The 25,764-nt window shown below is 55.9% G+C and overlaps 1 protein-coding gene across 2 annotated transcripts; it reads left to right on the top strand.

Annotated features, from left to right (window-relative positions):
* Window positions 1–12,449: 12,449 nt before the first annotated feature.
* Window positions 12,450–23,428, top strand: NINJ1 (ninjurin 1). Of its 2 annotated transcripts, none has more exons than XM_082622024.1 (4): window positions 12,450–12,608; window positions 20,454–20,679; window positions 21,508–21,666; window positions 22,832–23,428. In XM_082622024.1, the coding sequence occupies exons 1-4, from the start codon at window positions 12,534–12,536 to the stop codon at window positions 22,840–22,842; spliced, it is 471 nt and encodes a 156-aa protein (XP_082478150.1). In that variant the 5' UTR covers window positions 12,450–12,533; the 3' UTR covers window positions 22,843–23,428. The 2 variants fall into 2 exon arrangements, with proteins under 2 accessions (XP_082478150.1, XP_082478151.1); XM_082622025.1 differs by having other exon boundaries at window positions 21,504–21,666.
* The last annotated feature ends 2,336 nt before the right edge of the window (window positions 23,429–25,764 follow it).

Below are 25,764 nucleotides of genomic sequence, written 5' to 3'. Positions count from 1 at the left end.
GCTCAGAGTTTATCAAATTATTTTCTTGGCCCCATACATCTGGGTGTGATCACATGACTAATTCTCATGTGTGAGAGGAAGTGACCTGCTACTAGACTGAAATATGCTGGGTCCCTGGACACCACTTGGTTGAAAAGCAGGAGAGCCCCCTTACCCACATCAGGTGTGTGAGAGTGAGAAATAAACCACTCTGTATTAGTCACCAAGATGCTGGGGTTTATCTGATACCACAGCAGTTTGGCCTCTCGACCAAAATACTCACACTATTAGTTATCTATCACTTTAAAACAAATAAGTGGCTTTAAAAAATAATCATTTAGTGTCTCTAATAGTTTCTGTGGGTCAAAAATTCAGAAGTGTCTCTGCACAGTGGCTCTGGCTCAGGGCCTCTTATGAAGCTGCAGTCAGATGTCAACTGGGGCTATAGTCTCACCTGAAGATTTGAGTGGAGCTGGGGATGCACTTCCAAGGTGATTCACTCCCTCATGGCCAGCTGGTACCGGTGGCCATTGCTTGGAGGCTTCAGCTCCTCCCCACACTGGGCTCTCCTCAGTGCTGCTTGAGCATCCTCACAATATGGCAGCTGGCTCCCACAGAGAGAGTGATCCAGGAGAGAAAGGCAGAAGCCACAGTGCCCTCTATGACCAAGCCACAGAAGTCACACACCATCACCTCTGCTGTAATTTATTGGCCATATACACTAGCTCTGATTTACTGTAAGAAGAGACTACAGAAGGGTGTGAAAATGAAAGCAAGGATTATTGTGGCCATCTTTTCTCTTTTTTTAAATTTTTGGCTGCATTGGGTCTTCATTTTTGCACGCTGGCTTTCTCTAGTTGCGGGGAGAGGCGGCTACTCTTCGTTGCAGTGCACGGGCTTCTCATTATGGGGGCTTCTCTTATTGTGGAGCACAGGCTCTAGGAGTGCGGGTTTCAGTAGTTGTGGCTCATAAGCTCTAGAGTGCAGGCTCAGTAGTTGTGGCACACGGGCTTAGCTGCTCTGCATCATGTGGGATCTTCCTGGACCAGGGCTCGAACACATGTCCCCTGCATTGGCAGGCAGATTCTTAACCACTGTGCTACAAGAGAAGTCCCTTGTGCTCATCTTGAGGCCAGTTATCTCACTCCCTAAATCTGCTTTAGAAATTTATTCTTTAAAAAAGTCATGCGGGGGCTTCCCTGGTGGCGCAGTGGTTGAGAGTCCGCCTGCCAATGCAGGGGACACGGGTTCGTGCCCCAGTCCGGGAAGATCCCACATGCCTCAGAGCAGCTGGGCCCATGAGCCATGGCCGCTGAGCCTGCACGTCTGGAGCCTGTGCTCCGCAATGGGAGAGGCCACAACAGTGAGAGGCCCGCGTACCGCAAAAAAAAAAAAAAAAAAAGTCATGCGTATGTGCAAAGATTTAGGTACCAGGAGAGGATAATCATTGCAGTATTGCTTTTAGAAGCAGAAGAAAAAGGTGGGGGGACATAAATTCCATAAAGTGGAATAAGGCATAATATGACATTAAAATAGAATTGTATGCAGTCATATGTTGCAGAAGAATTTTTATGACACGGAAAGTTGTGTTTGTAACATAATTAAGCGACAAAATAACATAAGTAGAATGATTCTGTTGTGTAAAGAACATGTCTTTATAAAAAAGCATAGAAAAGGTAAGAAAGGCTATACGTCTGGGGTAATTTGGATTATAAATGGGCATGTATCCACACACCTCCCCTTCAAATGTGAGTGGAGGACACTTTCCCACCATGTTGATCTTGGGCTTGGCCAAACGGCTTTCTCTGGCAGCAGCATCAGTAGCTGATTCCAATCCTAAACCTTCAGAGGACTTGCATGCTCTTCTTGCCAATCTGGGAGCTCCGGGCCCCCAACAGGAGAGGAGCATGCCGAGGAGCGTGTCCCAGGAGAATGGGAGACAGGCAGAGCACACCTGGGCCACACCTGAAGCTGAGGCTGAGCCCCATCCAACCCACAGGTGCAAGAGCAAGACGTACACCCTCACCCTCCTACACCTCCTAGTATTCACGGTGGCTGTGACTGATGATACAACATCAAACTAGGAAAAGCTGTTATTCCTGCGTGATAGAATCATTTTCTTTTTTTTCTCTTACCTTCATTTTCTAAATTTTCTGAAATGAACATATTATTAGATTATATTAACAATTATATATTTTATTCAATATATAATACATTTTATTATTTAATTATATTATTTATATAAATTGTATTGTTTATTTAAATGTTTTTATTACTTTATATAAAGAATGTGTGCATGTGTGTGTATGTGTAAAACAAGGTTTGGGGAAGTTTAAAAAGAAAACCTTGCCCTTAAGGCCACCCTGTCTCTCTGTTCCCTGCCTCCTACGAATGCACGGTAACTAGTGATAATCACAATGCACATTGTGAAATCCTGTCTTTTCTCTGAAGTTACATCGTAAACACTCTTTTTGTTACTATATGTCCTTCATGAGTAACATTTACAATGATGACAGAATATCCCACCAAGTGAACATAACAGCATTCTCATGTGTTTTACCTGCTGGAAATTTAAGTTACAGGCATAACTTGTTTTACAGTGCTTTGCTTTATTGCACTTTGTAGATACTGCATTTTTCACAAATTGAAGGTTTGTGGCAACCCTGCATCAGATGATAGTTAGCATTTTTTAGCAACAAAGTATTTTAAAATTAAGGTATGCACATTGTTTTTGTAGACATAATGCTATTGCACACTTAATAGACTACAGTATAGTATAAACATAGCTTTAATTTGCTCTGGGAAACCAAAAAATTTGTGCGACTCACCCATTGAGATGTTCATTTTATTGCAGTGGACTGGAACCAAAGCTGCACTATCTCCAAGGAAGTCTGTATTTCAGAATTGTCATTTAGTGAATGTGTGACCATGAATATACTCATGCATGTGCATTGTGTTTTTCCCTTTGCTTCCCAAATATAAAATCACAGACTTGAGACACACAGGAGGGGATGAATATTTTACTCCCTCTTGATATGTATTTAAAAGTTTGCCTTCCAGAAGAAATCAGCCAATGTACCTCTCCACCAGCTGTACTTACAGGTGTGCCGGCCTGCAGAAGACACCACAGATCACTCACTGCATGTCCCTCAGGAAATGAGACCTGATTTGATTCTAGAGTGTGGGGGGCAATTTGCCCATCCCACCCTGTATCTATAGGTAGCTAATGAGATGTAAGCAGAATTACTGAGTGAGTCATCTGAAAAGCTCCTTAAGAGGGGATAACTGGAAATGAGCCCTTTTTGCCCCCATGCCTGCTTTTTGCTGTAATGGTTGGATCTCCAGCAGCCATCTTGGGCCATGAGGTTATTTTGAGGATGGAAGCTCCACACTATGCAAGGCAGAAAAGAAAGATCCCCCCCCACTCCCTCCTGCTGAGCTGACATTGCACTGTTACATATCCCAGCTACTCTGTGGGTTTTGTGAAACTGTGTGTGAAGTCTCTATCTCATTGTATTATATGCAGGCAAGACTGAACTCTCCTACAGATGTCTGGAGTAAGCTATGGTGTAGTTTTTTGGGGGGCACATAATAAGCACGTTACAGCAGAAAAAAAATAATAATACTGTGGAGGAGCCATGCCAGCCTTAGATTTCCTGTCTCCAGGCTTGTTTCAATGTGAGAGTAAAATAAATCCAGTATTAGTTAAGTCTTTGAATTTTAGACCTCTATTACTAGTAACTGAGCTACTTCTTAACCTCTCCAGAACATTACTAGCATTGGCTTTAGCACATTACATTTTTAAAAATTATGTATAGGTGTCAAATAAGACTTAATTGTTGCTTAATTGTGCATTTTTGGAGGAACATTACAGGCAGAAGGAGTAGCACAAGCAAAGCTGTGCAAATTGGGAATGACAGCCGTTTTCAAAAACACAACAGTCACTTCCTGGGGCATGACACCGTCTGCTTTCATCTTACTGAGAGGGTGTCAGGTAAGACATAGATGCACGTCCCTCCCGTCATGGAGAACCATTCAGGCAGAGCATCCCTATGGAAACTCAACCTGTGTTTTCATGTCTCCAGTCTCTCTCTCCTCTCTTGCCCCCTCTCCCCCTTTTTCCCTCTCTCTCTAACAGTTTTCGCAGGAGAGGGATCAGCGAGTCCCCTGCCCAGGACAGGGTGAGTAACTCACATAAAAAGGGACAGGTTGCACAGCTTGGAGAAAGAGCTGGAAAACTGACACCCTCAGAGCAGGAGAGCCCAGCCCTGCTGGCACTCTGTGAAAGGCTATTTCTCTCCTCCCTGCATTCAGACGGAGACACACCATCCAGCCCAATAAATGCCCCTTTGTGCTGGATGGGTTTCCATCAACTTATGTCTTTAATGAGAGCTGGTTGTACTCTGCCCAGCCTCTGCCCAGCAACAGGCCTGCCAGCCTGGACACCATAAGAACCAGCAACAGGAGATGGACGTTGTGGGGAGACACCCCGGAGTTTTTAGCATCTGAACAGTGCAGACAATATCCACGGGCTAGATGGGCAGCTGGCCCCATGGAGAGGCCAGTGGGTCACATGCAGGGTCTGGCTCTTGGATCTGCCTTGAATATTCAGCTGGAGGCCCCAGTGGTCTGGTAGTTCGGCCCCCAAGCAGTGGTGGCCCCAGAACCAGCCCCTGAGGTCAGCCAGCTCCCATCCCACTCCATGTCAGACCAGGAGGACACACCTGCCTCCTACCTGCTCCTGAAGGGACAAGGGTCCTTTCCTTGGGCAAGCCAATTCACCCCTCAAACCTCCACACCCTCTCCCTTAGATGGGAGGTAGCAGTTGTGGAATTGAAATGGAATGTCTCAGCTTCCAGATTCTTCTGATCAGCCTTAGCTGAAAGCAAGGAAAGAAGCAGGGGTTAGCCAAGCAAACAGGATTCAAGAGAAACTTGGAAGAGGAGGCTGTGGGGACCAACATTTTCAGACCGAGAAGCACAGCCCAGGCATTACAGCAGGCAAGCAGCGGCCAGAGGGTAAAGGGCAAGTTAAAGTGAAACCATCTTGCTCCCTCACCTCGTTGCCCTACAGTTGTTCTTAGCAAACAAGGCCCTCTGGGAACCCCTGCTTTTTGACAACATAGGCTTTACCAGGATGAAGACAGCCTTGCTATCTGTTGGACCAAATCTGCTCATTAGCTGGGAGAAATGACCGATGACAGGACATCACCTGGTCATCGGGAACCCAGCCAGCATGAAAACTGTGTCGGCTGACCCTGGAACCTATACAGGATCCCTCTTTAGGACTCTTTTCTTCACGGATTTATGCAAGTAAAATAACTAAAAATGGTGCCTTTGCAGTATAGTCATTTCTAACATGCTACACTGAGGAGTCAAGTTTTCCATAGCAGAAGACACATGTCCCGTGCTGAGGGGCAATTAGTGAGTGCATCTGTGCAAAGGTGCCAGGACCATGGCAGGTACTCAGAAGTGGGGTCTTTTCCCCTCTGCACCCCTCAGTCAAATCCACTTGACTCAAATTCCAACCTTGGGGCTCAGAGTGGGGTCCCCAAAGCAGCCACACCAGCCTCCCTGGGACCTGGGTAGAAATGCAGGGGGTGGGCAGCAAGTAATGTCCCTCAGCAGTTCTGATGCTGGCCTAACCAGGATCAGAACAAGGATACCCCTTTGGATGGCACTGCATCATGATGTTCGGCAGGCAGAGGGGCCAACCACTGTCCCCTCCCCACCTCAGAGCAGGAGAGACCTACACCTGGGCTCAAAGCCCCCACCCTGTTGTGGCTCCTAGGGCATTTGCAGGGGTCTCCCTAAGGAAAGTGAAGCCATGGGTCAGCCTGAGATCTGAGGTGGGCCATGCATCTCCAGGGTAGAGAGGAAAGGGCCTGAGATGGCTGAGTGCTCCTGCAGGACTTACCCCAGCCTCGCGGTAGCTCCCAACACCCATCTTGGGTAGGTGGGGTGGACTCAGGAGACCTGGGTTCAAATCTCAGCTCTTAGAGCCTTAGTTTCCCCACATGCAGAATGGGTTCATAGTGAGAGTGCACACCAAAGCCCCATATCAGGGTCCCTTAGCAACGCCTGCTAGTTCTATCCTTGGCTTCTCAGTGGCAGTGTCTCCACTTGTCCACAACCTGTGGGAAGCTGTGGGTGCTAAAGGAGACAGCCCCCAGCCTGAGCCTCCAGAGCCTCAGTGGGGGTGGGGGTCATGGAAGGTGGTGGGAAAGACCTGGGGATGCAGAAGGCATGTCCTCAGGGGCATCTGGAGGTTTCCTGGAGGAGGCAGCCCCCAGACTTGGATAATGAGGAGACTGACTCTGGGCCGGGAAAGGCAGGAAGGTGGGGGACTTCGGGCTGGGTATGTGCGGGCCCCACCAGTCCCTCAGCAACTTTTCTCTGAGCACCTGTGTGGAGCTTTCAGACCCAGTTTACTATGGAGGAGCCATCGCCTGTCCACAGGACCTCCTCAGGGCCTGAGTTTGGGCCTTCTGCCCAGCTGGCTCCCTGGACAGGCCAAGGCTAACAATCAACCTTCGGGAAAGGAAGGGGGGTACTTAGACTAGACCTGACCTGCCAGCAGACACCTCTTTGCCAAACCACAAGCCACCTACCCCAGCAGAGCTCCAGACACCTGTCCTCACTCCCACGCTCACCTGTGGCCCAGTGGCTTCGTGGTCTGAGTCAACGGTCAATGTCAGAGCCAAGAATATGGAGCTCCATCATTAGCGGTTTGCAAAACACGGGCTTGGCCAAGCCAGCTAGGCTGAGGGACTCCTGGAGACTGGACAAAGCACACATGGCCAGAGCATGCCCCAGGCAGCCACCAGGTGTGGGCTGAGGGTCAGCAGTACCTGGGGTTTTGCGCCTGTGGTTGCGGGGGAGGGGGCAGTCAACACACAAACAGCAAGCATGGTGCTTTCAGGAGCTGACCCAGGGCACGGGGTAAGGGAGGCCAGGGGCTACTGCAGACAGGTGGTCTACAATCAGAGGTTATGAAGAAGCTGGCCACATGGAGACCTGGGGGTAGGATCTTCAGGTTGGGCATATGGGGAGTGCAAAAGCCCTGAAGTAGAGATGAGTCCAAGGAACAAACAGAAGGGCAATGGGGAGGGTGAGGAGGGGGGAGGATGTAGGGTTTTCAGTTGTACGGGTTCCAGGAGTGAGGATTTGCATCAGAAGACTTCAGAGGGACTTAAGCTGGTCAGTGATATAATCTGATTTACTTTTTCAAAATAGGATTATGGGGAGGGATGAGTGTTTTAATCTGTTATGTCCTGTGTTTGTAAAAAAAAAAAAACCTAGTTATCAATGAAAAATATAACATATAAAAACTAGGACTGAGATCAGCTGTATCAGGAAAAAGAACAAAATTACAGTACCCTAAAACAAGATAGTTTTTTTTTCACATTTAAGAAGTATTGAGGTGGGCAGCCTAGGAAAGGCCTGTGATCCAAGCATTGGGGACACAGGCTCCTTCTGTCTTTGGCTCTGCTGTGTGAGACTCCCATGCCCAAAGTCTCATGGTCCAATATGGCTGCTGGAGCTCCAGCCATTGCAGCCACATTCCAGCCAATGTGAAGGCAGAAATAATAAAGAATGGCATATGCCCTCTGTTTAAGGTCCTTTCCCTAATGTTGCACACCCCTTCCATTACCAGAATGTAGCCACACGGCCACACTTCGATGCAGGAGAGGCTAAGAAATGCAGGAGAGACCCCTATTCTGGGAAGCCATTTGCTGAGCTAAGAATCAGGAATCTGTGACTAAGAGAGAAGGGAAGAACCAATAGTAGGGATGACCACTGTCCCTGCCACCTTTGCCCTGCTCCTGGGGACAAGGACTTTGCTGGGCATAGATACCCATAGATGGCAAGTGGAGTCAGCCCCTCGGGAACCGGGGAGAGACCAATGCACAGACAGGCAGGACAGATGCGTGGATCAGGGCTCCACAGAGGAAGCTGCATCTCACTGTTCTCTCTCCACAGTACTGGGTGGGCACCTCCAAGCCAGCTGATCTGCCTCTCACTTGCTCTGTCGATAGCTACATGACAGGCCAGAGCATGATGAGCATAACTCAGCGACAACCTCATGGGGGGAACTCACTTTGTTTTGGGGTTGAGGGCCTTACTGTGTGACTTTGGGCATGTCACGTCTCACTAGAGGATCAAGTGAGGTGGTGCATATGCCTGCCTGGGTGCCCATCTCACGCTACCTAGTCCATCACCATGCTTGACCCAGGCATGTCTGCATGACCTTGGCCAGTGCCTCCCCACCCCTGTCTTCAAAACGGGGGTGAAGACACAGAACCTCCTCACAGGCCTAGCCTCCTTCCTCTGTCCCTCTGGAAATGGGGTGGCAGCCCTGCCCTGCCACCCGGCTCTGTGCACTGAACTGGTGGGGGCAGCAGTGCCTGGAAGTGCCTGACAGAAATGCAGAATCCTAGGCCCACCCCACTGCCATGAGATGGCTCCCCTCAGGTGGGTGGTGGGCAGGCGGGCCACCAGCTCCCAGGGAGTGCCCATTGCCCCAGGCTGTCCTCCTCCTCCCACTCTCCCTGGTGATGGGCATGTGTGGGCCAGCCTGGGCCCTGGCAGAGACAGGAGCTGTAGCTGCAAAGCCAGCCTCCCGGGGTAGGGTTGAGCACAGGCCTGCTTCACTCAGCCTGGGGCACCTGAGACATGCCACACCATGTTTCCAACCTTGGTCTCTCTCTCTCTCTGTAAAATGGAAATGCCATCTCTGCCTCCTTGCCTCTCAGGAATGGAAAAGGGCCAGGGATTCAGCCACTTTCGAAGGTTCTCATTCATGTGGCCTACCTGAATGCACATTTTCCCAGATCCCAGGTGACACAGTCATGATCTCCCCACAGTAACTCAGGGGCACAGGCAATGTCCACCCCCCTCCTGGTGGTGTGTTGGGTGAAGTGGGGCCCAGGCCCTTTGAGCCATGAGACCCCCATCCCTCCTGATGAGGAGTGAAGTGGGTCAGGCATCCTGGTCTCTGTCTCACCCAGGGTGTGAAGCCACCGCCCTAAGAGCCACCAGACTCTGGGGCCTGTTCTGGGTGATGTGGCCCTTGGCTATCACTGGCCAGCAGGATTTCAGCACCTGCTCAAGGTGGCAGCATGAGGAGGGGGCTTAGGTCAAGGCCACCATCACCCTCACTGCCGGGAGCTGGTCTGGGCTTCACCTGGGCTGGGTCAATTCATCTTCACAGCATCCCCATTTTACAGACAGTAAATGTATCCCCAGTCACACAGCTCAGAAGGGGCAGGTGAACTCAGCATCACGCTGCGTGTGTGTGTCTGCACACGTACGTTGGCTGCATGTGCAGCCTCTCTATCACGTGTGTCTCTCTGCTGGAGCATAGCTGCTGGCCCTGTCCCTCCCCAGCCCACCCTGTCTCCTGGGACATTACCCAATGGTCACTTCCCCATGGACCCAAGCCTCATGGTCAGCATCTGGGAACTGGCCTTGGACAGTCATGCTGGTCTCTCCAGCATTAGAATTTGAAACCAGGTAGATGTGGGGACACATTGCCCCTTTCAGTCTGTTCTGGGAACAATCTGGTAAACAGACACAGCATAGGCAAATGAAAATGACAAAGCAGACAGGGGAAGTCCCTCCCTGAGGACAGGCACGCCTGGAGAATGACACCCTGCCCAGGGCTGACCAAGCCCCCCACAGGTCTACCCTGGGAAGGTGAAGTGCCTGCCTGGGTCCCTGGTGGTCAGTACAGAGCACAGTCACAAACCCAGGTCTAAATGCCCCATTATTCCACCACGATCTTTCCTGGCTTCCGCCTTTTGGACAGAGGGAATAATGAACCTCAGCACAGAGCTGCCATGTGGCCCACACGAGAGACCCCTGAGACACCCACAGAAACCCTCTTACTCAGCAAACAGGCGGGAACAAAGCCCTCTCCTCCCGCCTCTCTTCACCTGCCCCACCCCCACACCTGGGGCCTCCCCTGCAACCTCAGAGCCCTCTCTCCTGGCTGCCCTCTCCCTGGCCCCTCCAGGAGCCAGCACTGCCCCTAGGGCAGAGAGGCTAGTGCTTCTGTATGAATAACACCAACTTAAAAAATCTGGGGACTTCCCTGGTGGTCCAGTGGCTAAGACTCCACGATCCCAATGCAGGGGGCCTGGGTTCGATCCCTGGTCAGGGAACTAGATCCCACATGCTGCAACTAAGAGTTCGCACGTCGCAACTAAGACCTGGCACAGCCAAAGAAATACATAAATACATATATTTTTTAAAAATCTGGATTTCCAGCTGCTCATGAATAGTTAGCTGTGGGTTAGGTGAGAATAACAGTAACTGCTACTTGTAATGGCCACCATGCCCAGGCCTGGTCAGACCCCCAGGCACTGCTGTGTCCCCACTCATGGTGGCTTTGTGAACTAGGACTGAGGCAGTAGCTGCCTGTGAGCCTCAGTTTCCTTAGCTATGAAGTGGGCCAACAGCAGTTCCTCCTTCACGGGACGGCTGTGAGTGGGCAGAACTGATGTCCCACTGGGATGCACTGGGCCCTCAGCGGTGCTGCAACTGGGCAGGCCCTGCCCACACCTGCACAAAAGGGAGGGCTGTTGGTCTGAACTGTGGGCTGCAGGACTTCAGGGCTAAGGTCAGGACAAGCTCCCAGGGCAGCCCATACAGACCCTAGACACTAGGCCCCCACCATGGGCAGAGCATTGAGGAATCAAATCCAAACACCTCAATGAACAGAGAAGGAAACCAGCCCCATCATACAGCGGGCGAGCGCCCAGCTGGGTTCAGCCAGTGCTGTGGGCACCCCACGGCCCCCAGCCTGTCCGCCACCACAAATGGTTTGGACATGCCAGCAGGTCAGGAGGAGGACCTGGAGCAGGGTTTAGCGGAAGATTCCTTTTTCTGATAAATCTCCAGGGTGACTTGCATTTTCCATGCCTTCTATTTCACTTTCAAAACTCCCTCTAGCAGCGGGGGTGAGGCTCTGGGCAGGGGGAAACAAGGACGGTCCAGTGTGGAGGGCAATCACAGGTTAGGCAGGCACTAGGTTACAACGCCCATGGGTGCCCACCCGCTGGCTGGGTAGACTAGCCCGGAGAGCATCCAGTCCACACTTACAGGACTGCACAATCCCCCCAGTTCTGAGCGTGGCCCTCCTGGGTCTCCTCCCAGCTCTCCCTCAGTTTCCTCCCATCATGTGGGGGGTAACACCTGCTTCCCAGGGCTGTAAGACAAAAAGTGATGCACCTGGCCCCACGCAGGGCTGTCCCATGCCACCTCCCATCTGCCCCAGAAGTCCTGTTCCAGCCCACAGCACCTAGAACAGGGCATGGCATACAGCAGGCACTCTGTGGTTACAGGATGAATGAATGAACCTCCAGCTCCAGGCCAATGTAACTCACTATCTCCTGACCTTGGGCACTGCTGCTTACCCTCTCTGGTCTTTGGTTTATGTAGAGGGGGAAGGTCATGCCCACATGGCCTTCGTCTCCCCCGCAGGCAGGGAAGCTGACGCACAGAGGTCAAGCCACCTGCCTGGGCCACTCTGCTGAAGACATCAGCAGACACCGGGAGAGAGGGCGGAAAAGGGGCAGGGGTGGGGAGGGGGACGGCGGCGCGACTAGGAGTGAAAAGCAGGTGGCCTGGGAGCCGGGTCAGGGTCAGGACAGGAGAACACAGAGGCCTATACTTTCGCATACCTGCCCGGGGAGATAATGCCTGGCCCCTTCGCACCTGCCTGGCTTCTGGGAGAGGCCCGCGTCCTGGCCAACAGAGCCAAGGGCTGGAGGAACCAACACGCTCAAGCCACCCCCAACGTCTGACACGGGCACACACAGGGTGCCACCCCAAACAAGGGGGACCTGCCTGAAGACACAGAGGCTGCTTCATGAGGGGCAAAGGCGGGCACTGGCACAAAGCGGGCCCAACCTGTGGTGATCCGCTCTCTGCCTCCCCCCTCCCTCCCCTCGTGAATGCGTGGGAGGCCTTCATGCCCCCATTTCCTAGACGAGAAGGCCGAGGCTCAGAGGGTGTGAGACCCACACGATTCGTTGACTCAGGTTCCGGGTGCGGGGCGGACGATGTGTTGGCGAGACCTGCAGTGGGGCCCCTGGGGTGAGCCTCACCCCGTTAAAAAAAAAAAAAACAACAAAACCCACACCCGCGGGAGCGCCCGCTCGCCTTCACAGCGCGTTCTGCAGTTAGTGAAGCGGCCGGGGAAAGGCCGGTTCTTGTCCTCGTTTTATGGATTAAAAGTGTCCACGACAGGAGCACAGAGGGCGACGTACTTTACCACGAACACGCGAGGTCCGGGGCCTAAGAGTGCCGAAACGCAGCGCGGGAATCCCGCGGCCCTTGCCGTCCACGCTGGGAAGGAGAGCGGTAGTCTAGATCCAGCCAGCAAGGCCTCCAGACCCGGCCTGGGGGCGGAGTCTGAGGGCGGTGGCGTGCGCTGGGCGGGCCGGGGGGCGGGCCGACGGGGGGGCGGGGCGGGTGCGCAGCAGGGTCTCAGCGGCTGAGGCGCCGGCCGCCCTGAGGCCCGGAGCAAGGCTGCCCCAGCGTCGCACCATGGACTCGCGACCCGAGGAGTATGAGCTCAATGGCGACGTGCGCCCGGGCTCGCTTGGCTCCCCGGACGCCTCGGTAAGCACCCCTACCCCCGTGCCGCTCTGCGACCTTGGCCGATGCCCGCCCTCTCAGAGCCCGGCGCCAGCGGCCCCCAGGGACCTATGGGCGCCGACCAGCTGCGCGCCGCGTCCTCACTGAGGGTGGCGGTGATCGCCACGCCCCGTGCGTTCCGCCCCCTACCCGCACGGTCGGGGGCCCCAGCGGTGGCCCTGGGGCTCCAGCCACCCCGGAAGGTGAGCGGGGGCTTGGGCGGTTGGCAGAATGCCGGACGTGGCCCGGGGCAGGTAGCGCCCACACCGAGCTGCACAGCCGAGGGGCCTGGGCGCCACCTTCCCCCCTCCCCCCGCCACTTCCCGCGGGCCCCTGCCTTCCCGGCTCCCACACCACACTCCAACTTTGCCTCTCCGCCGGCTAGATGCGCGCCCGGACTGGGCGGAGTGGATCTCGGCTTCTGGGCCCCAGGCCAGAAGCGGGCAGACAGTTACGTCACCCACGGTGTCCACGGAGACCGCACAGTCTTGTGCGTGCCCTGATGGGGATCTTGGGGCCGCTGTGGCCCCCTCTCCTCTCTCCACCCGCACGAGAAGCTCTATTCAGATCCTGCCCTGCTGGCCTGGAAGCACTGTGGGCATGGGGCAGGCCTTGGCAGTGGTCCCATATTACAGCTGGTACCCTCCCACCCTGGGGTCCTGTCCTACTGGCAGGGCCAGAGTAGCCGTTCCTAACTGGCTTTGCCTTGGACTAGCACTTCCCCAAGGCCTCTGTTTGTGGCGCAGTCCTGAGCACTGCCCTCCCAACTTGTTGACTTTGGACATTCTTTCAGTTTCTGACCCCCTGGGGCTGGGGGTAGGGAAGGTGGCCATGTGCGCCCGACTGGGGCAGAGACCGGCCCTGCTCAGGTGTGGGTGACCAGTCCTAGGCGATGTTGTAGTAACAGGCCACGTTTAGGGGATGGGGGGAGAACATGTGGGGCAAGCAAGGCCTTGGACTGGGGAACGGGCCCTCAGCAGGCAGGACGGGTGTGCTCAGGGATCACTGCATTCATTGGCTTTGGGACCAGTTGCAGTTGCTGCAGCCTTGTACCACTCAGTCTGAGAGCTGAGACCGGTCCAGACGGAGAAGCCACGGCCAAAGTGCTGAACTCCCAGGGGTTGGTCCTGAAGGCAGGTGGGAGTGGGGTCAGGAAGGCTTCCTGACCAGTGGGGACATTGGCACTGAGCCCTGGAGGACTGGAATGGGGTACGGGTATGCCTGGGAAGGGCATCCCAGGCAGGGAGAACAGTGGGAGAAAGGCCCAGGGGCTGGACCACCAAGTATCAATACATTGGAGCTGGGGAGCTGGAAGTGGTATGGGAGGTCAGACCTTGCCAGCTATGGAGGCCGTGGAGGGGCTGGAAGCTCATGTGAGAGTGAATACATTCTTCCAGGGTGGCTCCAGTCACAGGCAGGGAGGCTCTGGGAGAGATGGTCAGCACTGAAGGCTGCTCTGCTCAGCCTGCCTGGGGCCCAGGCCCACCCACACTGCTCTCCAGCCTCCGCCTTCCCCTTCCCACCCTCAGGACCTGCCTCACTGTGTTCTTGAGCACATCACTCTGTGTCTCAGTTTCTCATTTGTGAAATGGGGTGAGAGTAGGGCCTCCCTCAGAGGGTGATGGTGAGGATTAAATGGGCTAATGCGTGTGAAGTGCTGTAGGAAATGGCACACAGCCTTGTTAACATTCCTGCCTGCCACACAAGACCCTCTCCCAAAGATGCAGCCCAGGCAGGGTTTGGAAAGCGCAGCACCTTCCCTCAGGTGCAATCCCTGTGGACAGGCATGGCCCTCCCCCTGCACCTCACCTGGCTTTTCCACAGCCTTCTCTCCCGGCGGTCCCTGCCTGAATCTGAGCCCCAAGCTCCTGCTTGAGGAGGGGTAGAAAGGCTTGCTGGGACGAGGGGCAAACCCCAGGACCTTCAGATATGTCCCCACTTAAGCAAGAGCCCCAGACAACAGGGTGTGTGGGCTGGGTCACCACTATGTCCTTGGCTGCAGGAGGACTGAGTGGGAGGCCCAGGCCCAGAGCCCCCATCAGTCTCGAGACGCCCTGCCATGCGGCCTTGGGCCAGTGCAGACCCTCTCTGAACCTGTTTCCTCCTCTGTGAAGTGGGGCAGGATCACTCACCTCCCAGGGTGGCTGGGCTCAGGGAAGAGCTATACGTGTAATCCCTGGGCAGATGAGCCCAGTCGGGCCAGGGTGGTGGGGGAGCTCTGCAGATGTCCCCCTCCACGTGCCCCCTATCCCCATGGCCTCCATGCAAGGCCCGTCTGCTCAGATGCCCCACAGGAGTGAGTTGGAGTCTTCACTGAGTCAGCTCACTTTCAGCTGGCAGCAGCAGGAACAGTAAACATCAATTTTATTGTGAAAATAAATGTGGCCCTTGACTGTGTCATGCCCGGGGATTTCTCTCAGGGGGCAGCTGCATTGGACCCTGCAGCAGACTCTGGGACCACAGCCAGCTGAGGACACAGCAGGGAGGTGGCAGGACAGGGTGCAGTGAGGCTCCTGGGGCCACATCTGGGCTTGGAAGCCAAGTCCTGGGAGGGAGCGGTGCGTGCACAGCCTCAGCTGCTGGGGGAAGTTTGCTCCTTTCCTCTTAAACTTTTTTTTTTTGGCTGCGCTGCACGACCTATGGGATCTTAGTTCCCCGACCAGGGATCGAACCCATGCCACCTGCATTGGAAGTGTGGAGTTTTAACCACTGGACCTCCAGGGAAGCCCCAAGTTTGCTCTTTTTCTCATTTCTGCTCTCCTGGCAGATCCCGAGGCTGGTGGGGTCTTGGCCATGTTCCAAAAGGCAGCCCTGATGTGGCTGCGGGGTTACTGCTGGCCATTGCTGAGTCCACAGGAAGCGGGACTGCCCAACCCAGCCCAGCTGCAGCAGGGAACCCCCCCCCCGCCCCCCACCCCAGGAAACTTCCTGCCATGAACTCAGACAGGGAGCAAGAGACATCTCGGGGCTGGCTGGGTGCAGACAGTGTGGGGACAGTGCAGGAGTAAGCCAGTGTGACCTGGAGCAGGTGGCTTCATGCTGAGTCCAGGCGGTGGCCACAGTAACAGCTTATGCCCCTCACTAGTGGGTCAGACAAGGGAACCCCAGGCCCCAACAGATCCTACCCAGTCAGTTCTGAGGTCCCAGCCAGAGGCAAGGCCGCCAGAGCCCGCACATCCACTGTTGCCCCCTGAGCCCAAGGGGAGGGGCCTTATGCAGGAGTGGCTGCCATAGCCCAGCATCTGGAGCTGGACCTCCAGTGCACCCCGGGTCTCACTCAGCTCATGCATTTTCTGGGGCTGGGCTAGCACTTTCTCTTCCTTGTTATGGATATTTTAAGTGGAATTAATTACAAATTGGTACAGTTCATTTGGGAGGCAACCTTTCAAAGTGGTGAGACCTGGGTGGCGAGGAAGAGGCACATCCAGTCCTGCCCTGCACCAGCTGTGCTCTGACCAGCCACTGGGCCTCTGAGCCCTTCATTCACTCCCCTTTATGTACCCATTTTATAGATGAGGAAACCGAGGCACAGACCAGTCACTCTGTTGGTCCGTGGTGTGGCAGGATATGGAGATGATAAAGGATAGGTGCTGATGGAAGGCCCGCACCCCAGCTCCTCCCAGGGTAGCTGATGAGCCTCATAGATTTGTTGGGGGCTTGGTTCTACAGATGTGAAATTGGGCTCTGGGAGCGTGGGCAGGAATTCCCACGTGGGCTCCTTGTTCCATACTTGTACATGGGGTTTGGGGGCAGGCAGGATTGGAGGAAGTGCATAACCAAAACCCTGAGGGGTCCTGCAGGGGTTCAGTGGGCCACGGCCCTGGCCTGCCCTTGTCTCCCAGGGGAGCAGAGAGTGTACACGCAGGAGGCTGGGGGTGGGCCAGACCTCCTGGGCCCAGCTGGAGGCCACGGGCAGCCCATCCAAGCCCAGGGTGGACTGGAGGATGCATTGTGCTGAAACTGGGTTCTCTGAGTACCACAGACCTGCTTTGAATCCTGCTTCTGTCCTAGCTCCCCTCCCTGTCCGAGCCGAGGTTGCCCAGCAGTGTGACCCTGGGCCAGGTGGCCTGGGTCCCTGCGAGGTGCCTACCAATGGCTGGGATGAGACCCTCTGTCCACAGAAAGTGGGCTCAAGGAGCCAGCCCCGTGGGCATCACTGCCGAAGCCAGCTCCCTCCCCACAGGCTCCTTCCTGGCTTTTAGGGAAAAAAGTCTGGCAGCCCCAAGCTGACTCAGCTTCTGGTATGCCGTTGAGGTTTCAGGGAAGTCTTCTTGGCCCTAGGGACACATTAAACTGGGTATTTGTTCCCTGCACTGCCCAGGTCATGGTCAGGGGTCTCAGTGAGAGGGTCCCAGCATGGCTCCTGGCAGCTGGGTGGGCAGGTGGCCTGTCCAGGCCCATAGAGCTCCGCACCTGTGAGAGGTGGGCTCTGACCGCCCCCCCCCCCCGCCAGCCCCAGTGACCTTCCCAAGATAGCAGCCTCCCTGGGATTCACCTGTGCAGCGGTCACCTCTAGGGCCCAGAGCTCCCTCCACAGCTCAAAGCCCCTCCGCAGAAGGCCTAGGACGCAAGGGCAGGCATGGGAGAAGCAGATCAGCTCTGCAGCCTCCTCCCCACCCAAGCCCCTGCCACACAAACCTCCTGGGCCCCCTGGCCAGGGTGGACATGAAGCTGTGCCATGTCCTGGGTGGCCCTAAGCTTTGAGGTGGATAGGCTGGTTCAAATTCTGGTCTGCCCCTCCCTCACAGTAGCCCTGGGTCAACCCCCCTGAGCCTTAGTCTCCCACTCTATAGAATGGGAGAACAGTGCTCTTTCTCAGTGTTAGTGGGGGCACTTGGTAGGTTGTAGAGCTTCCCAGACTGTGGCCTGGGGTGTACAAATGGGGAAACTGAGGCCCAGTGAAGGGGGAGCGTGTTGTCAAGGCTACACTGCCAGGCTATAGTAAGCTGGGGCTTGACCAGAGCTCCCCCCACCTGCCCCCTGGCCTGCAGCCTCTGGCCAGCGCTCCTTATCACTGCACAGGTTGAACAGGAAGCAGATGGTCGTATGGGCAGGAAGTGCCCTGTATCATGAGGGGCACATGGCCTGGGGCCCTTGCTTGCTAACTGGGACCCTGAGACAGTGGCCAGACCCCCCAGAACCTCCCGGCATGTTTGCTCCGTGGCCCTGTTGCACACATGGGAGACTGAACCCCAGAGGGGGCTGGCTGTCCTGAGGTCACTCAGCTAGAGCCAGGGGCTGGGGACTTCTGAGCACTCAGGCTCACAGGTGACCCAGACCCCAGACCCCCACTGCAGGGCCCAAGGGGACTGTGGTGTCAGCTCTCAGGGCTTCTGAGCCCGGGGACCTGGGTTCAAATCCCAGTGCAACCCTCACTTGCTATTGGCTTTGGACAGGTTTCTCCCCATATAGCCTCAGTTTACCCTCGGTAAGTGGGGTGTGAGGACAGGGTGACTCCCTGGAGGAAAGCACCTAGCTAAAGGGTGAGTAAGATGATGGGCTGTGCCCTGGGCACCCAAGGTGGAGGACAGCGGGGCACAGGCGCCCTGTGCCGGGGGCACGGCTGCTGATGGTGTCATTCTGTATTTGAATGTGCATGTGGCTGCATGGGCATAAAATATTTAAACAGTTCAAGAGAGCTCAGAATAAAAAGGAATTCTCCCTCCTCCTCAGAAGCCTCCACAGTTAGCCTGGATGTGTACATATGTGTGTGTATGTGTGTTTGTTAATGCATATATACATATGTATTGTATATGTGTGTATACATGTTATGTATACATGTGTCTGCATGTGTGCTCATATGTGTGCATGTGTACTGTGTATACATGTTTGTGTATGCTTATACACATATATGTATTGTGCTTGTGTGTAGATGTGTATTGGGTACTTACGTGTGTGTGGAAGACATTTTGGCCCTTCTGGTTTATGAAACATAGGGGCACATGGCCAGCGGGCCAGTGTCTCCAGGATGCCCACACGCAGAGGAGCACACACATGGTGAAGCGTGGCCAGATGGGCCGCTTTGCAAGAGCAGAGCTGGGAGACAGCCTGGTGCTTTTGCGGGGTGGGGCGGGCACAGACCCTGGGGAGGAGTGGTGTGCCTTGGGTGTTCTTGGTCTGGGGGTGTGGCCCACCCAGCTGTAAGTGCAGCTGTAGGCCTGGCATGGAGAGGCAAAGGGGAGACTTGAAGAAAGAAAGAGGAGACCCCAGGCTGCACATGGAATTTCCCAAAGAGCAGGCCAGGGCCCTGGGCCCAGCAGAGGAGGCTTTCCCTGGGGGCTCTTGGGTCTCGAATTTTAAACCAAGTAGATTTGCTACTTAAGAACAACGGACACTGAGGGAAAGCAGGACATAGCAGAGCCGCCTACGTTCCGTCCTCCCTCCTGGGCATGTTATTCTAGATTAAACTTAAAAGACATAATGTAAAAATGAAGACCCCGCCCTTCTGTAGTTCTGTAATTTCCACGGTGAAATATCTCCAGCTGCACAAAGTAGAGGTTTGCCCTCCCCAGAACCCCCACCTCCCATCCCTGCATCTTTCATGACTCTAGAAACAAGATCTGAAGGGCCCCGGGAGGCCTAGTGGCTCAGGGATTCCTGTGGACAAGTGGCCAGGGCTGAGGGGTGCAGATTTGTCCTGGAGGTTGGGGAGGGGCCTGGCCAGGGGCAGCTTGAGGAGGGCAGACGGGCTGGATACAAAGAGGAAGCCTGGCAGTTAGAGCTGGCTTCAAGTGAAACAGCCGCCCCAAGAGGTAGACTCCAGTCCTGGGAGGGGCCTTTGTGGCCTGGACTCCAGCCTCGGAGGCAGGCCTTCTCCTGCCTAACTACCCACCCCCCTCCTGCCCCGGGAGAGAAGAGCCAATCCTACAGGGGGAGTCAGCTCTGGGTGGGGCCTTGGGGCATGGAGGGCCCTTGGGAGTGACAGGGGCCCTGGCCTTGAGGACTGGGGATGTTCTCAGGCAGAAGTGAGGGAAGAGTTATCAGGACTTGTGTTCCTGTTTTATCAACGTGAACATGAAGGCAGAATGAGCCCTGGAGATCCACTGTGCAGCATGTCGTGACCAGTACAGCACTCTAAGGGTGATAATAGTGTTATCACAAATACTAATAATAAAGGGTCAGGAGAAGACTCTGCATGTGGTGATGGTGTCACGGTACACACTTAGCTCCAAACTCTTCAAGTTGTTCACGTTTATTATGTACAGCTTTTTGTGTGTCAATCACACCTCAGTAAAGTGGGTTTAAAAAATGTTTTAATAAAAATTAAGGAAGAAGCTGAGCTCAGTTGCATTGTAGAATGCTGAGGCATCTATTGAGCACCTGCTGTGTGCCTGCACAGCTGGGAGATGGCCTGGGTGGATCCGCCATCCCAGGAAGACTTGTTTCAGGTCTGGGCGAGTATGTGGGGATCTGGGATCCAGCTGCGGTCATGTCACTTCCTGCCCTGGCACCAATCACCTCCTGGAGAGGAGGGCAGGCAGTGGCATGCAGGGAAGGCTGCCAGACGGCCCCGCCCATGGCAGGCAGACAATTGGCGGCATTTTCCCATCTAAAACCAGAGTGTGTGCTAAGGTTGTGTTTTGTTTCCTTTCTCTTCCAGGACTTGATTCCTAGGGTGGGTCTTGCAGGGGCTGCACAGCCTTCTCTGGGCCTCTTGTTCTATTAATAAGCACTTCCCTTTCGAGCCCTCATCTGGGCCCTCACCTGCTGATCCGATCAACCCCCACATCCCTGGGAAGGAGACCAGGCTCAAAGGGGGGGACACCAGGGTGGGCCCAGGCCTGCAGCCCCCTGCCGCAGAGCCCAGGCTGACCACCCCCCTCCCTGCAGCCATCCCGCTGGGGCAGGAACCAGCCCATCAACATGAACCATTATGCCAATAAGAAGAGTGCGGCCGAGAGCATGCTGGACATCGCGCTGCTGTTGGCCAACGCCTCCCAGCTGAAGGCTGTCATCGAGCAGGGCCCTGGCTTCGCCTTCTTCATCCCCCTGGTGGTCCTCATCTCCATCTCCCTCATGCTGCAGATTGGTGTGGGCGTGCTGCTCATCTTCCTTGGTGCGTGCCTGGGCAGGGGCCCCCAGCAGTGGGAGGACCCTGGGGTACCCCTGCCCCATGGTCAGCTGATTCTGCCTGCACGCACCTTGGGATGCGTCACTTACCCCACTGAGCGTGCCCCACTGTGCCCTCGCAGAGCTGCACAGGAGCCCCGGCCCTTCTCACTAGGCATGTGGTCCAAAATGTAGCTCCCACCGTGGCCCCCAGAGGGACCCCCATGTCTCCATCTTTCCACTCACCCAAGCTGAGGACACAGGAAAATGTCATAACGATACTAAGAGTTGATATGTACTGGGCGCCTACTGTGTACCCTCTAGACCTTATGGCGGTCTGTAGGGACTAGGTGGTAGTCCTGCCCCCAAGGTGAGGGTCAGGGCTAAGAGCAGCAAGAGCTTTGGGCTCCCCACAACCTCTGCCTGGCTGTGTGACCTCAGGCAGGTTACATGACCTCTTGGACCTCTGTTTCCTTGCCTAGAAAGTGGACATAAGGACAGCCTTGGGTAGGTGTGAGGATGGCTAGATTGTCATGCACCAGCACTCAGAAAGGTGCTTGCCTGTGCATGTTTAGCACGTTGTGCCTTAAAATCCAAGCCTGGGCCTTGGGCCTCCATGGCTTCCACTTCGTGACCAGGTACCAGCCCCCTCTGAGCTTCTGTTCACTGAACAAGGGGGGATGCAGTGGTCAGGCCACAGATACCAGACGGCCCAGGCCAGAGCCCATTGTCTGTAATGTACTAAAGCAGCCATGTCTCTCTCTGGGGGACAGAAGAGGGCCCCTTGGTGTTGCACAGCCCTGGGCAGTGCCTGCTCCCTCTCGCCCACAGTCAGGTATGACCTCAACAACCCTGCCAAGCATGCCAAGCTGGACTTCCTCAACAATCTGGCCACCGGCCTGGTCTTCATCATCGTCGTGGTCAACATCTTCATCACTGCCTTTGGCGTCCAGAAGCCCACGATGGACATGGCACCCCGGCAGTAGGGGCTCAGGTGAGCTGTCAGGGCCGGCCCCGGCAGGGTCTACACGTGGCTCCACCACGAGCCCACCCACTCACCCCACTGGGCCACTGACCCAGCGTGGGGGACTCGGGGTCTTTCATGCAGAGCCCCTGTGACTGCATCTGCCCTCACCTGGGCCTTGCAGGGTGGGCGCCCCTGGCCGTGCGCACCCCCACACCACACTCAGCCCACTGTCCTCGCTCAGAGAGACCCAGCACCTGCCCAGGGTCACCCCACTTGGGAGTAGGAGCCACAAGGAAGTCGAGTGACCCTCATAACACACTCAGCAAGCCCCTACTATAGGATGGTTCGTGGGGCCTCAGACACAGGCAACCCTGATTGTCATGAGGGCAGATGCAGAAGGTCAGTGGGTCTGGCGTGTGTCGTGTTCAGAGTCTGGAGCCCTGGCCAGGGCTGCACAACACAGGTCCACCCACCCTTGGGTCCAGCAGTCCTCAGGCCTGCCCCAGAGGAGAGGTGGGTGCCACAAACAGACAACTGTCCATCCACTAGCGCAGCAGAGTGGACAGGAGACTGTCCCTACACAGCAAGCACCTATGTGTCAGGGGCATACTAGAAAACCTTACAGATTGACCAAGTGGACAATGAGGTAAGATGATGGGAGCAGGGCCTTTGTGTGGCCCCATTGTGAGCATCTGGCCTCCACTTGCCCAGGCCATTGCTATTGGCCCCACCTGGCATCAGATTCACTGCCCAGCTGCTGGCACCAGTTTGTTGTTAAGTCTGTCCCCCGTGGAGCCCTCTGGATGCCAGCCTGCTCCCTCACTCATTGCATGATGATTGGGCCACTTATTAATAACCTGCTTGTGTGCCCCAGACACAGTCCTGACTCTCCCCTAGCGTCAGCCTAGCAAGGAGACCTTGTGGGCCCCACAGCACATGTCCACCCGCCGGCCCCTGCTCTCAGAGGGCCCCTATCAGAGCGTGCTGGGACCAGGCTTTTAAATCCTGACAGTGACCCAGGAGGGGAAACTGGGGCTCTCCCAGGTCAGAATTGGGCTGTCTGATTCCGGAGTCGGAGTGACCCCAACATTTGTGGGCTGGTTGCCAGACACAACACTGAGGCAGGGTCACCAGAACTGGAGGCCCCTCTGGCCTTGGCGACCCTCATGCCTCTCCTCTCCCTTCTTTGCAGATGCCCCCTGATCGTGCCTGGCCGCAGCTGCCTAGACCCAGGAGGCGCCTTGCCCTTGAGGCCCACCCTCCTGTGCGCGCATTCCCCCAAACCGCCATAGCCCAGGCTGGCCCCATTGGGCTGCGTCCAAACAAGCCACACACAGTGGTCAGGCCACTCTGGCCAGCACAGGGCCTGCTCCATCCTCAGCTGCTCCTCCTCCCGGAGCATGGCGCGGTGAGGCCCAGAAGACAGAAGTGTAGAGTCCTCAGCAAGGGTCGTCGCTGCCGCGGACATGCAGCAGGCCCAAGGATGGTGGGGGGCAAGAGGCTGGCGTCGTCTCAGGACATTTCCAGAGGGGTGAGGAGATGCCTTCCCTCTGCCAGTGCAGCAGTGTCCTGGCCTTGTGTGCTGCCCACCCTGAGTGACCCATGACCTCTGCACTTCCTGACCCAGGACCATAGACCACCAGTGACTCTGTGGGACCCCCACCATGGCCACTGACTCAGGCCTCACACCCTCCACCAGCAGTGACTCGGCAGGGCCCTAGCCCCTCCTTGGCGGTCTGAGCCCCCACTTTTCTAAGTACAAGTAACCAGTAAAGCTGATGCTCCTCTTCGTGTGGCTCCCAGTGCCATCCTCCCCTCCCCCAGGCCTGGGTGCTGTGCACCGTGTCCCTCACAGCACCAGCCTGTGCAGGCCTCCTCTCTCTCCCCACAAGCCTGTGACCTTTGTGGGGAGCAGCCTCTGTTGGCATCTCCAGACATCACCCCCATGTGTCCTCGGGGCACTCAGCCTGGTGACCCCTGACCAGACCCTCATGGAAAGTTCCAGTACTCCCACGTTTCCTGCAGTGTGCATGCCCACACAGGTCCCTTCTGCACCCACAGTACTGGCTCACCCTGTGGTGGTGCTGGGCACTGCTGGTCAATCAGGCCGAGGGGACCGAAGAGAGTGGGGCTGGTGCTGAGCAAGCCTCGACCCTGCAGAGGCACCAACAAGGGCCAGGTGCTGTCTCGGGGGGGCCGTGGGGCCACATCTCACCTGGCTGGGCCCTCCAGCTCCCTCAGTCCACCCTGTGGCCTCTAGGGCCTGAGCCCTCACTCTCTGCCCCCTTGTCACCTCCTTTCTGACTCCTGCTGGCCCCACCCCCCATCTCCTTGAGGCAGCAATGCCCTTGGTCCTCTCCAGGTGAGATACCTGAGAATCCCCTCCAAGCAACTGGAGCCCCGGGTGGGGATGCAGCCCCCAGGAGCTCCCAAGGCCTCTCCCCCATCGCTTCTCTTGCCCTCTCCACTCTGAGCCTGGGGCAGCTCCAACACCTTGTTCCCTTAAGACATTCAGGTGACCCCACAGACTTCTGTGGGGCTGAAAATTCAACTCTGCACAAAGGAGTGCTTCTGGGTGAGATGATCTAATCCTGGGCTTTACTTTAAATAAATAATCCAGGAAAAAACATAGGGAAATGGATGAAATAAGATTGAAGGTGCTAGTGGCTGCAGAGCTGGGGCCACGGGGCCAGCTCTCTGCTCTTCTGTGTGTCTGAATGTCCCATAAGGAAGGTTTTTAAAGGTGATCCACATATGGGATGAGGTCCATGAAGAAGCAAGACCAGCAGGTAGGCAGTGGGTGGACACATGTTCCCAGAGGATCCAGTGAACCTGGGGCCACCCCAGCCAGAGGGGTCAGATGCAGAGCTGTGCAGGTGGCTGGGCCCCGGGAGCAAGTGGCACAGAGGACCACCTCTCCTATGAGCACATCTTACCTTGGCTGTCTTGTTACTGCCAGGAAGCAGCAGAGGTCAGGCTCCTGGCTGTGAACCTCCCCTACCACCTGGCCCTCATGGTGGGTCCAGGATGGTGTCCGGGCCCATGCCCCCAGGTCCAGCCCTGCCCAGGGCCCAGCACAAGTGGATGCTGCCCAGCACCACGTGCCTGGTATAGCCTGAAGCAGTCTGTGGCCTGTGGTGTGGGCTGGCTGGCAGCCACACCAGGCGGATGCCAGCCTGTGTGGACCATGGATGTGGCCAACAGATGGCTTAGTTCCTCCTCTGGCCAGGACAGGAAGCTGGCCCAGATGTGGCCAGAGAAGTTAAGCCCCAGATGGCTGGACTGGGTCCCAGGTCACCAAGCCAGGCTGGCCTCCACGGGTGCTAGGGGCATTGGGGACAGGGCATGACAGCAGGTGGGTCTGTGCATCCCAGCCCCCTACAGCCCCTGCCCCAGCTGCTCCCCCAACAGGTACGCATGACTGCCCCCCACCTGCCCACTTACCAGCACCCAGGCTCGTGTCTCTACAGTTCCGGCCCCCTGACCCTCACTCCAGATGTATTCCTGTCTCAGGTCCATGGCATGTGCTGCTGCTGTCTAGGGTCAGGGCTGTGCCCTGAGGTCTTCCCCACTGGCCCTCCTGACCACCACTGCTGGTCACTGTCATGGTGGGCCATTTGGGTTTACTCTGCCTTTGGTGCCATTGGCTAGCGTCACTGCCCACAGTGTCCCCCTGGGGCCCATATCTGAGCCCTGACTACCCCTGCACCGTCTGGCCCAAGACCAGGGCTGCTCCCTGAGAAGGAGGGTCCTGCCCACCATCTCCCTGAAGGCTGAGGGAGCTCTGCCTGAGCTGGGGGAGGAGGTGGACCCCTACTCATACTTGTACTTCTATTTGGTCTGACCTGGCTCTCCCACCAGTCGCAACCACCCACAGCCTATGTCCCCAGCACTGTGTCTGACATACAGTAGGTACTTAGTAAATACCTGCAATAGATTCACTCCTCCTCGAGTTCCGAGCCCTGTGCACGTGTCACAGTGGCCAAGGGATGGACAGAAAACCGAGGCCCAGAGAGCGAGTCAGGGCCAAGCCAGACCCAGGGGGGTGTGACAACCCTCAGGGAGTCCTCCGAGACCCTAACACATCCACTGCTTGTTAACTACCCCCTCTGCCCTACCATGCAG

The sequence above is a fragment of the Mesoplodon mirus genome (assembly GCF_964341445.2).
Source record: "Mesoplodon mirus genome assembly, chromosome: 1".
In the NCBI taxonomy this organism is placed as follows: Eukaryota; Metazoa; Chordata; class Mammalia; order Artiodactyla; family Ziphiidae; genus Mesoplodon; species Mesoplodon mirus.
Note: the sequence above shows the minus strand (reverse complement) of the source record. Positions and strands in the feature narration are given on the sequence as shown.

Bases quoted from the DNA above. Each gene is read 5' to 3' on its own strand.
- NINJ1 (XM_082622024.1), top strand. From the start codon at position 12,534: ATGGACTCGCGACCCGAGGAGTATGAGCTCAATGGCGACGTGCGCCCG. The intron at 12,609-20,453 runs GTAAGCACCCCT...CCCTCCCTGCAG, and splicing joins TTGGCTCCCCGGACGCCTCG to CCATCCCGCTGGGGCAGGAA. The intron at 20,680-21,507 runs GTGCGTGCCTGG...GCCCACAGTCAG, and splicing joins CGTGCTGCTCATCTTCCTTG to GTATGACCTCAACAACCCTG.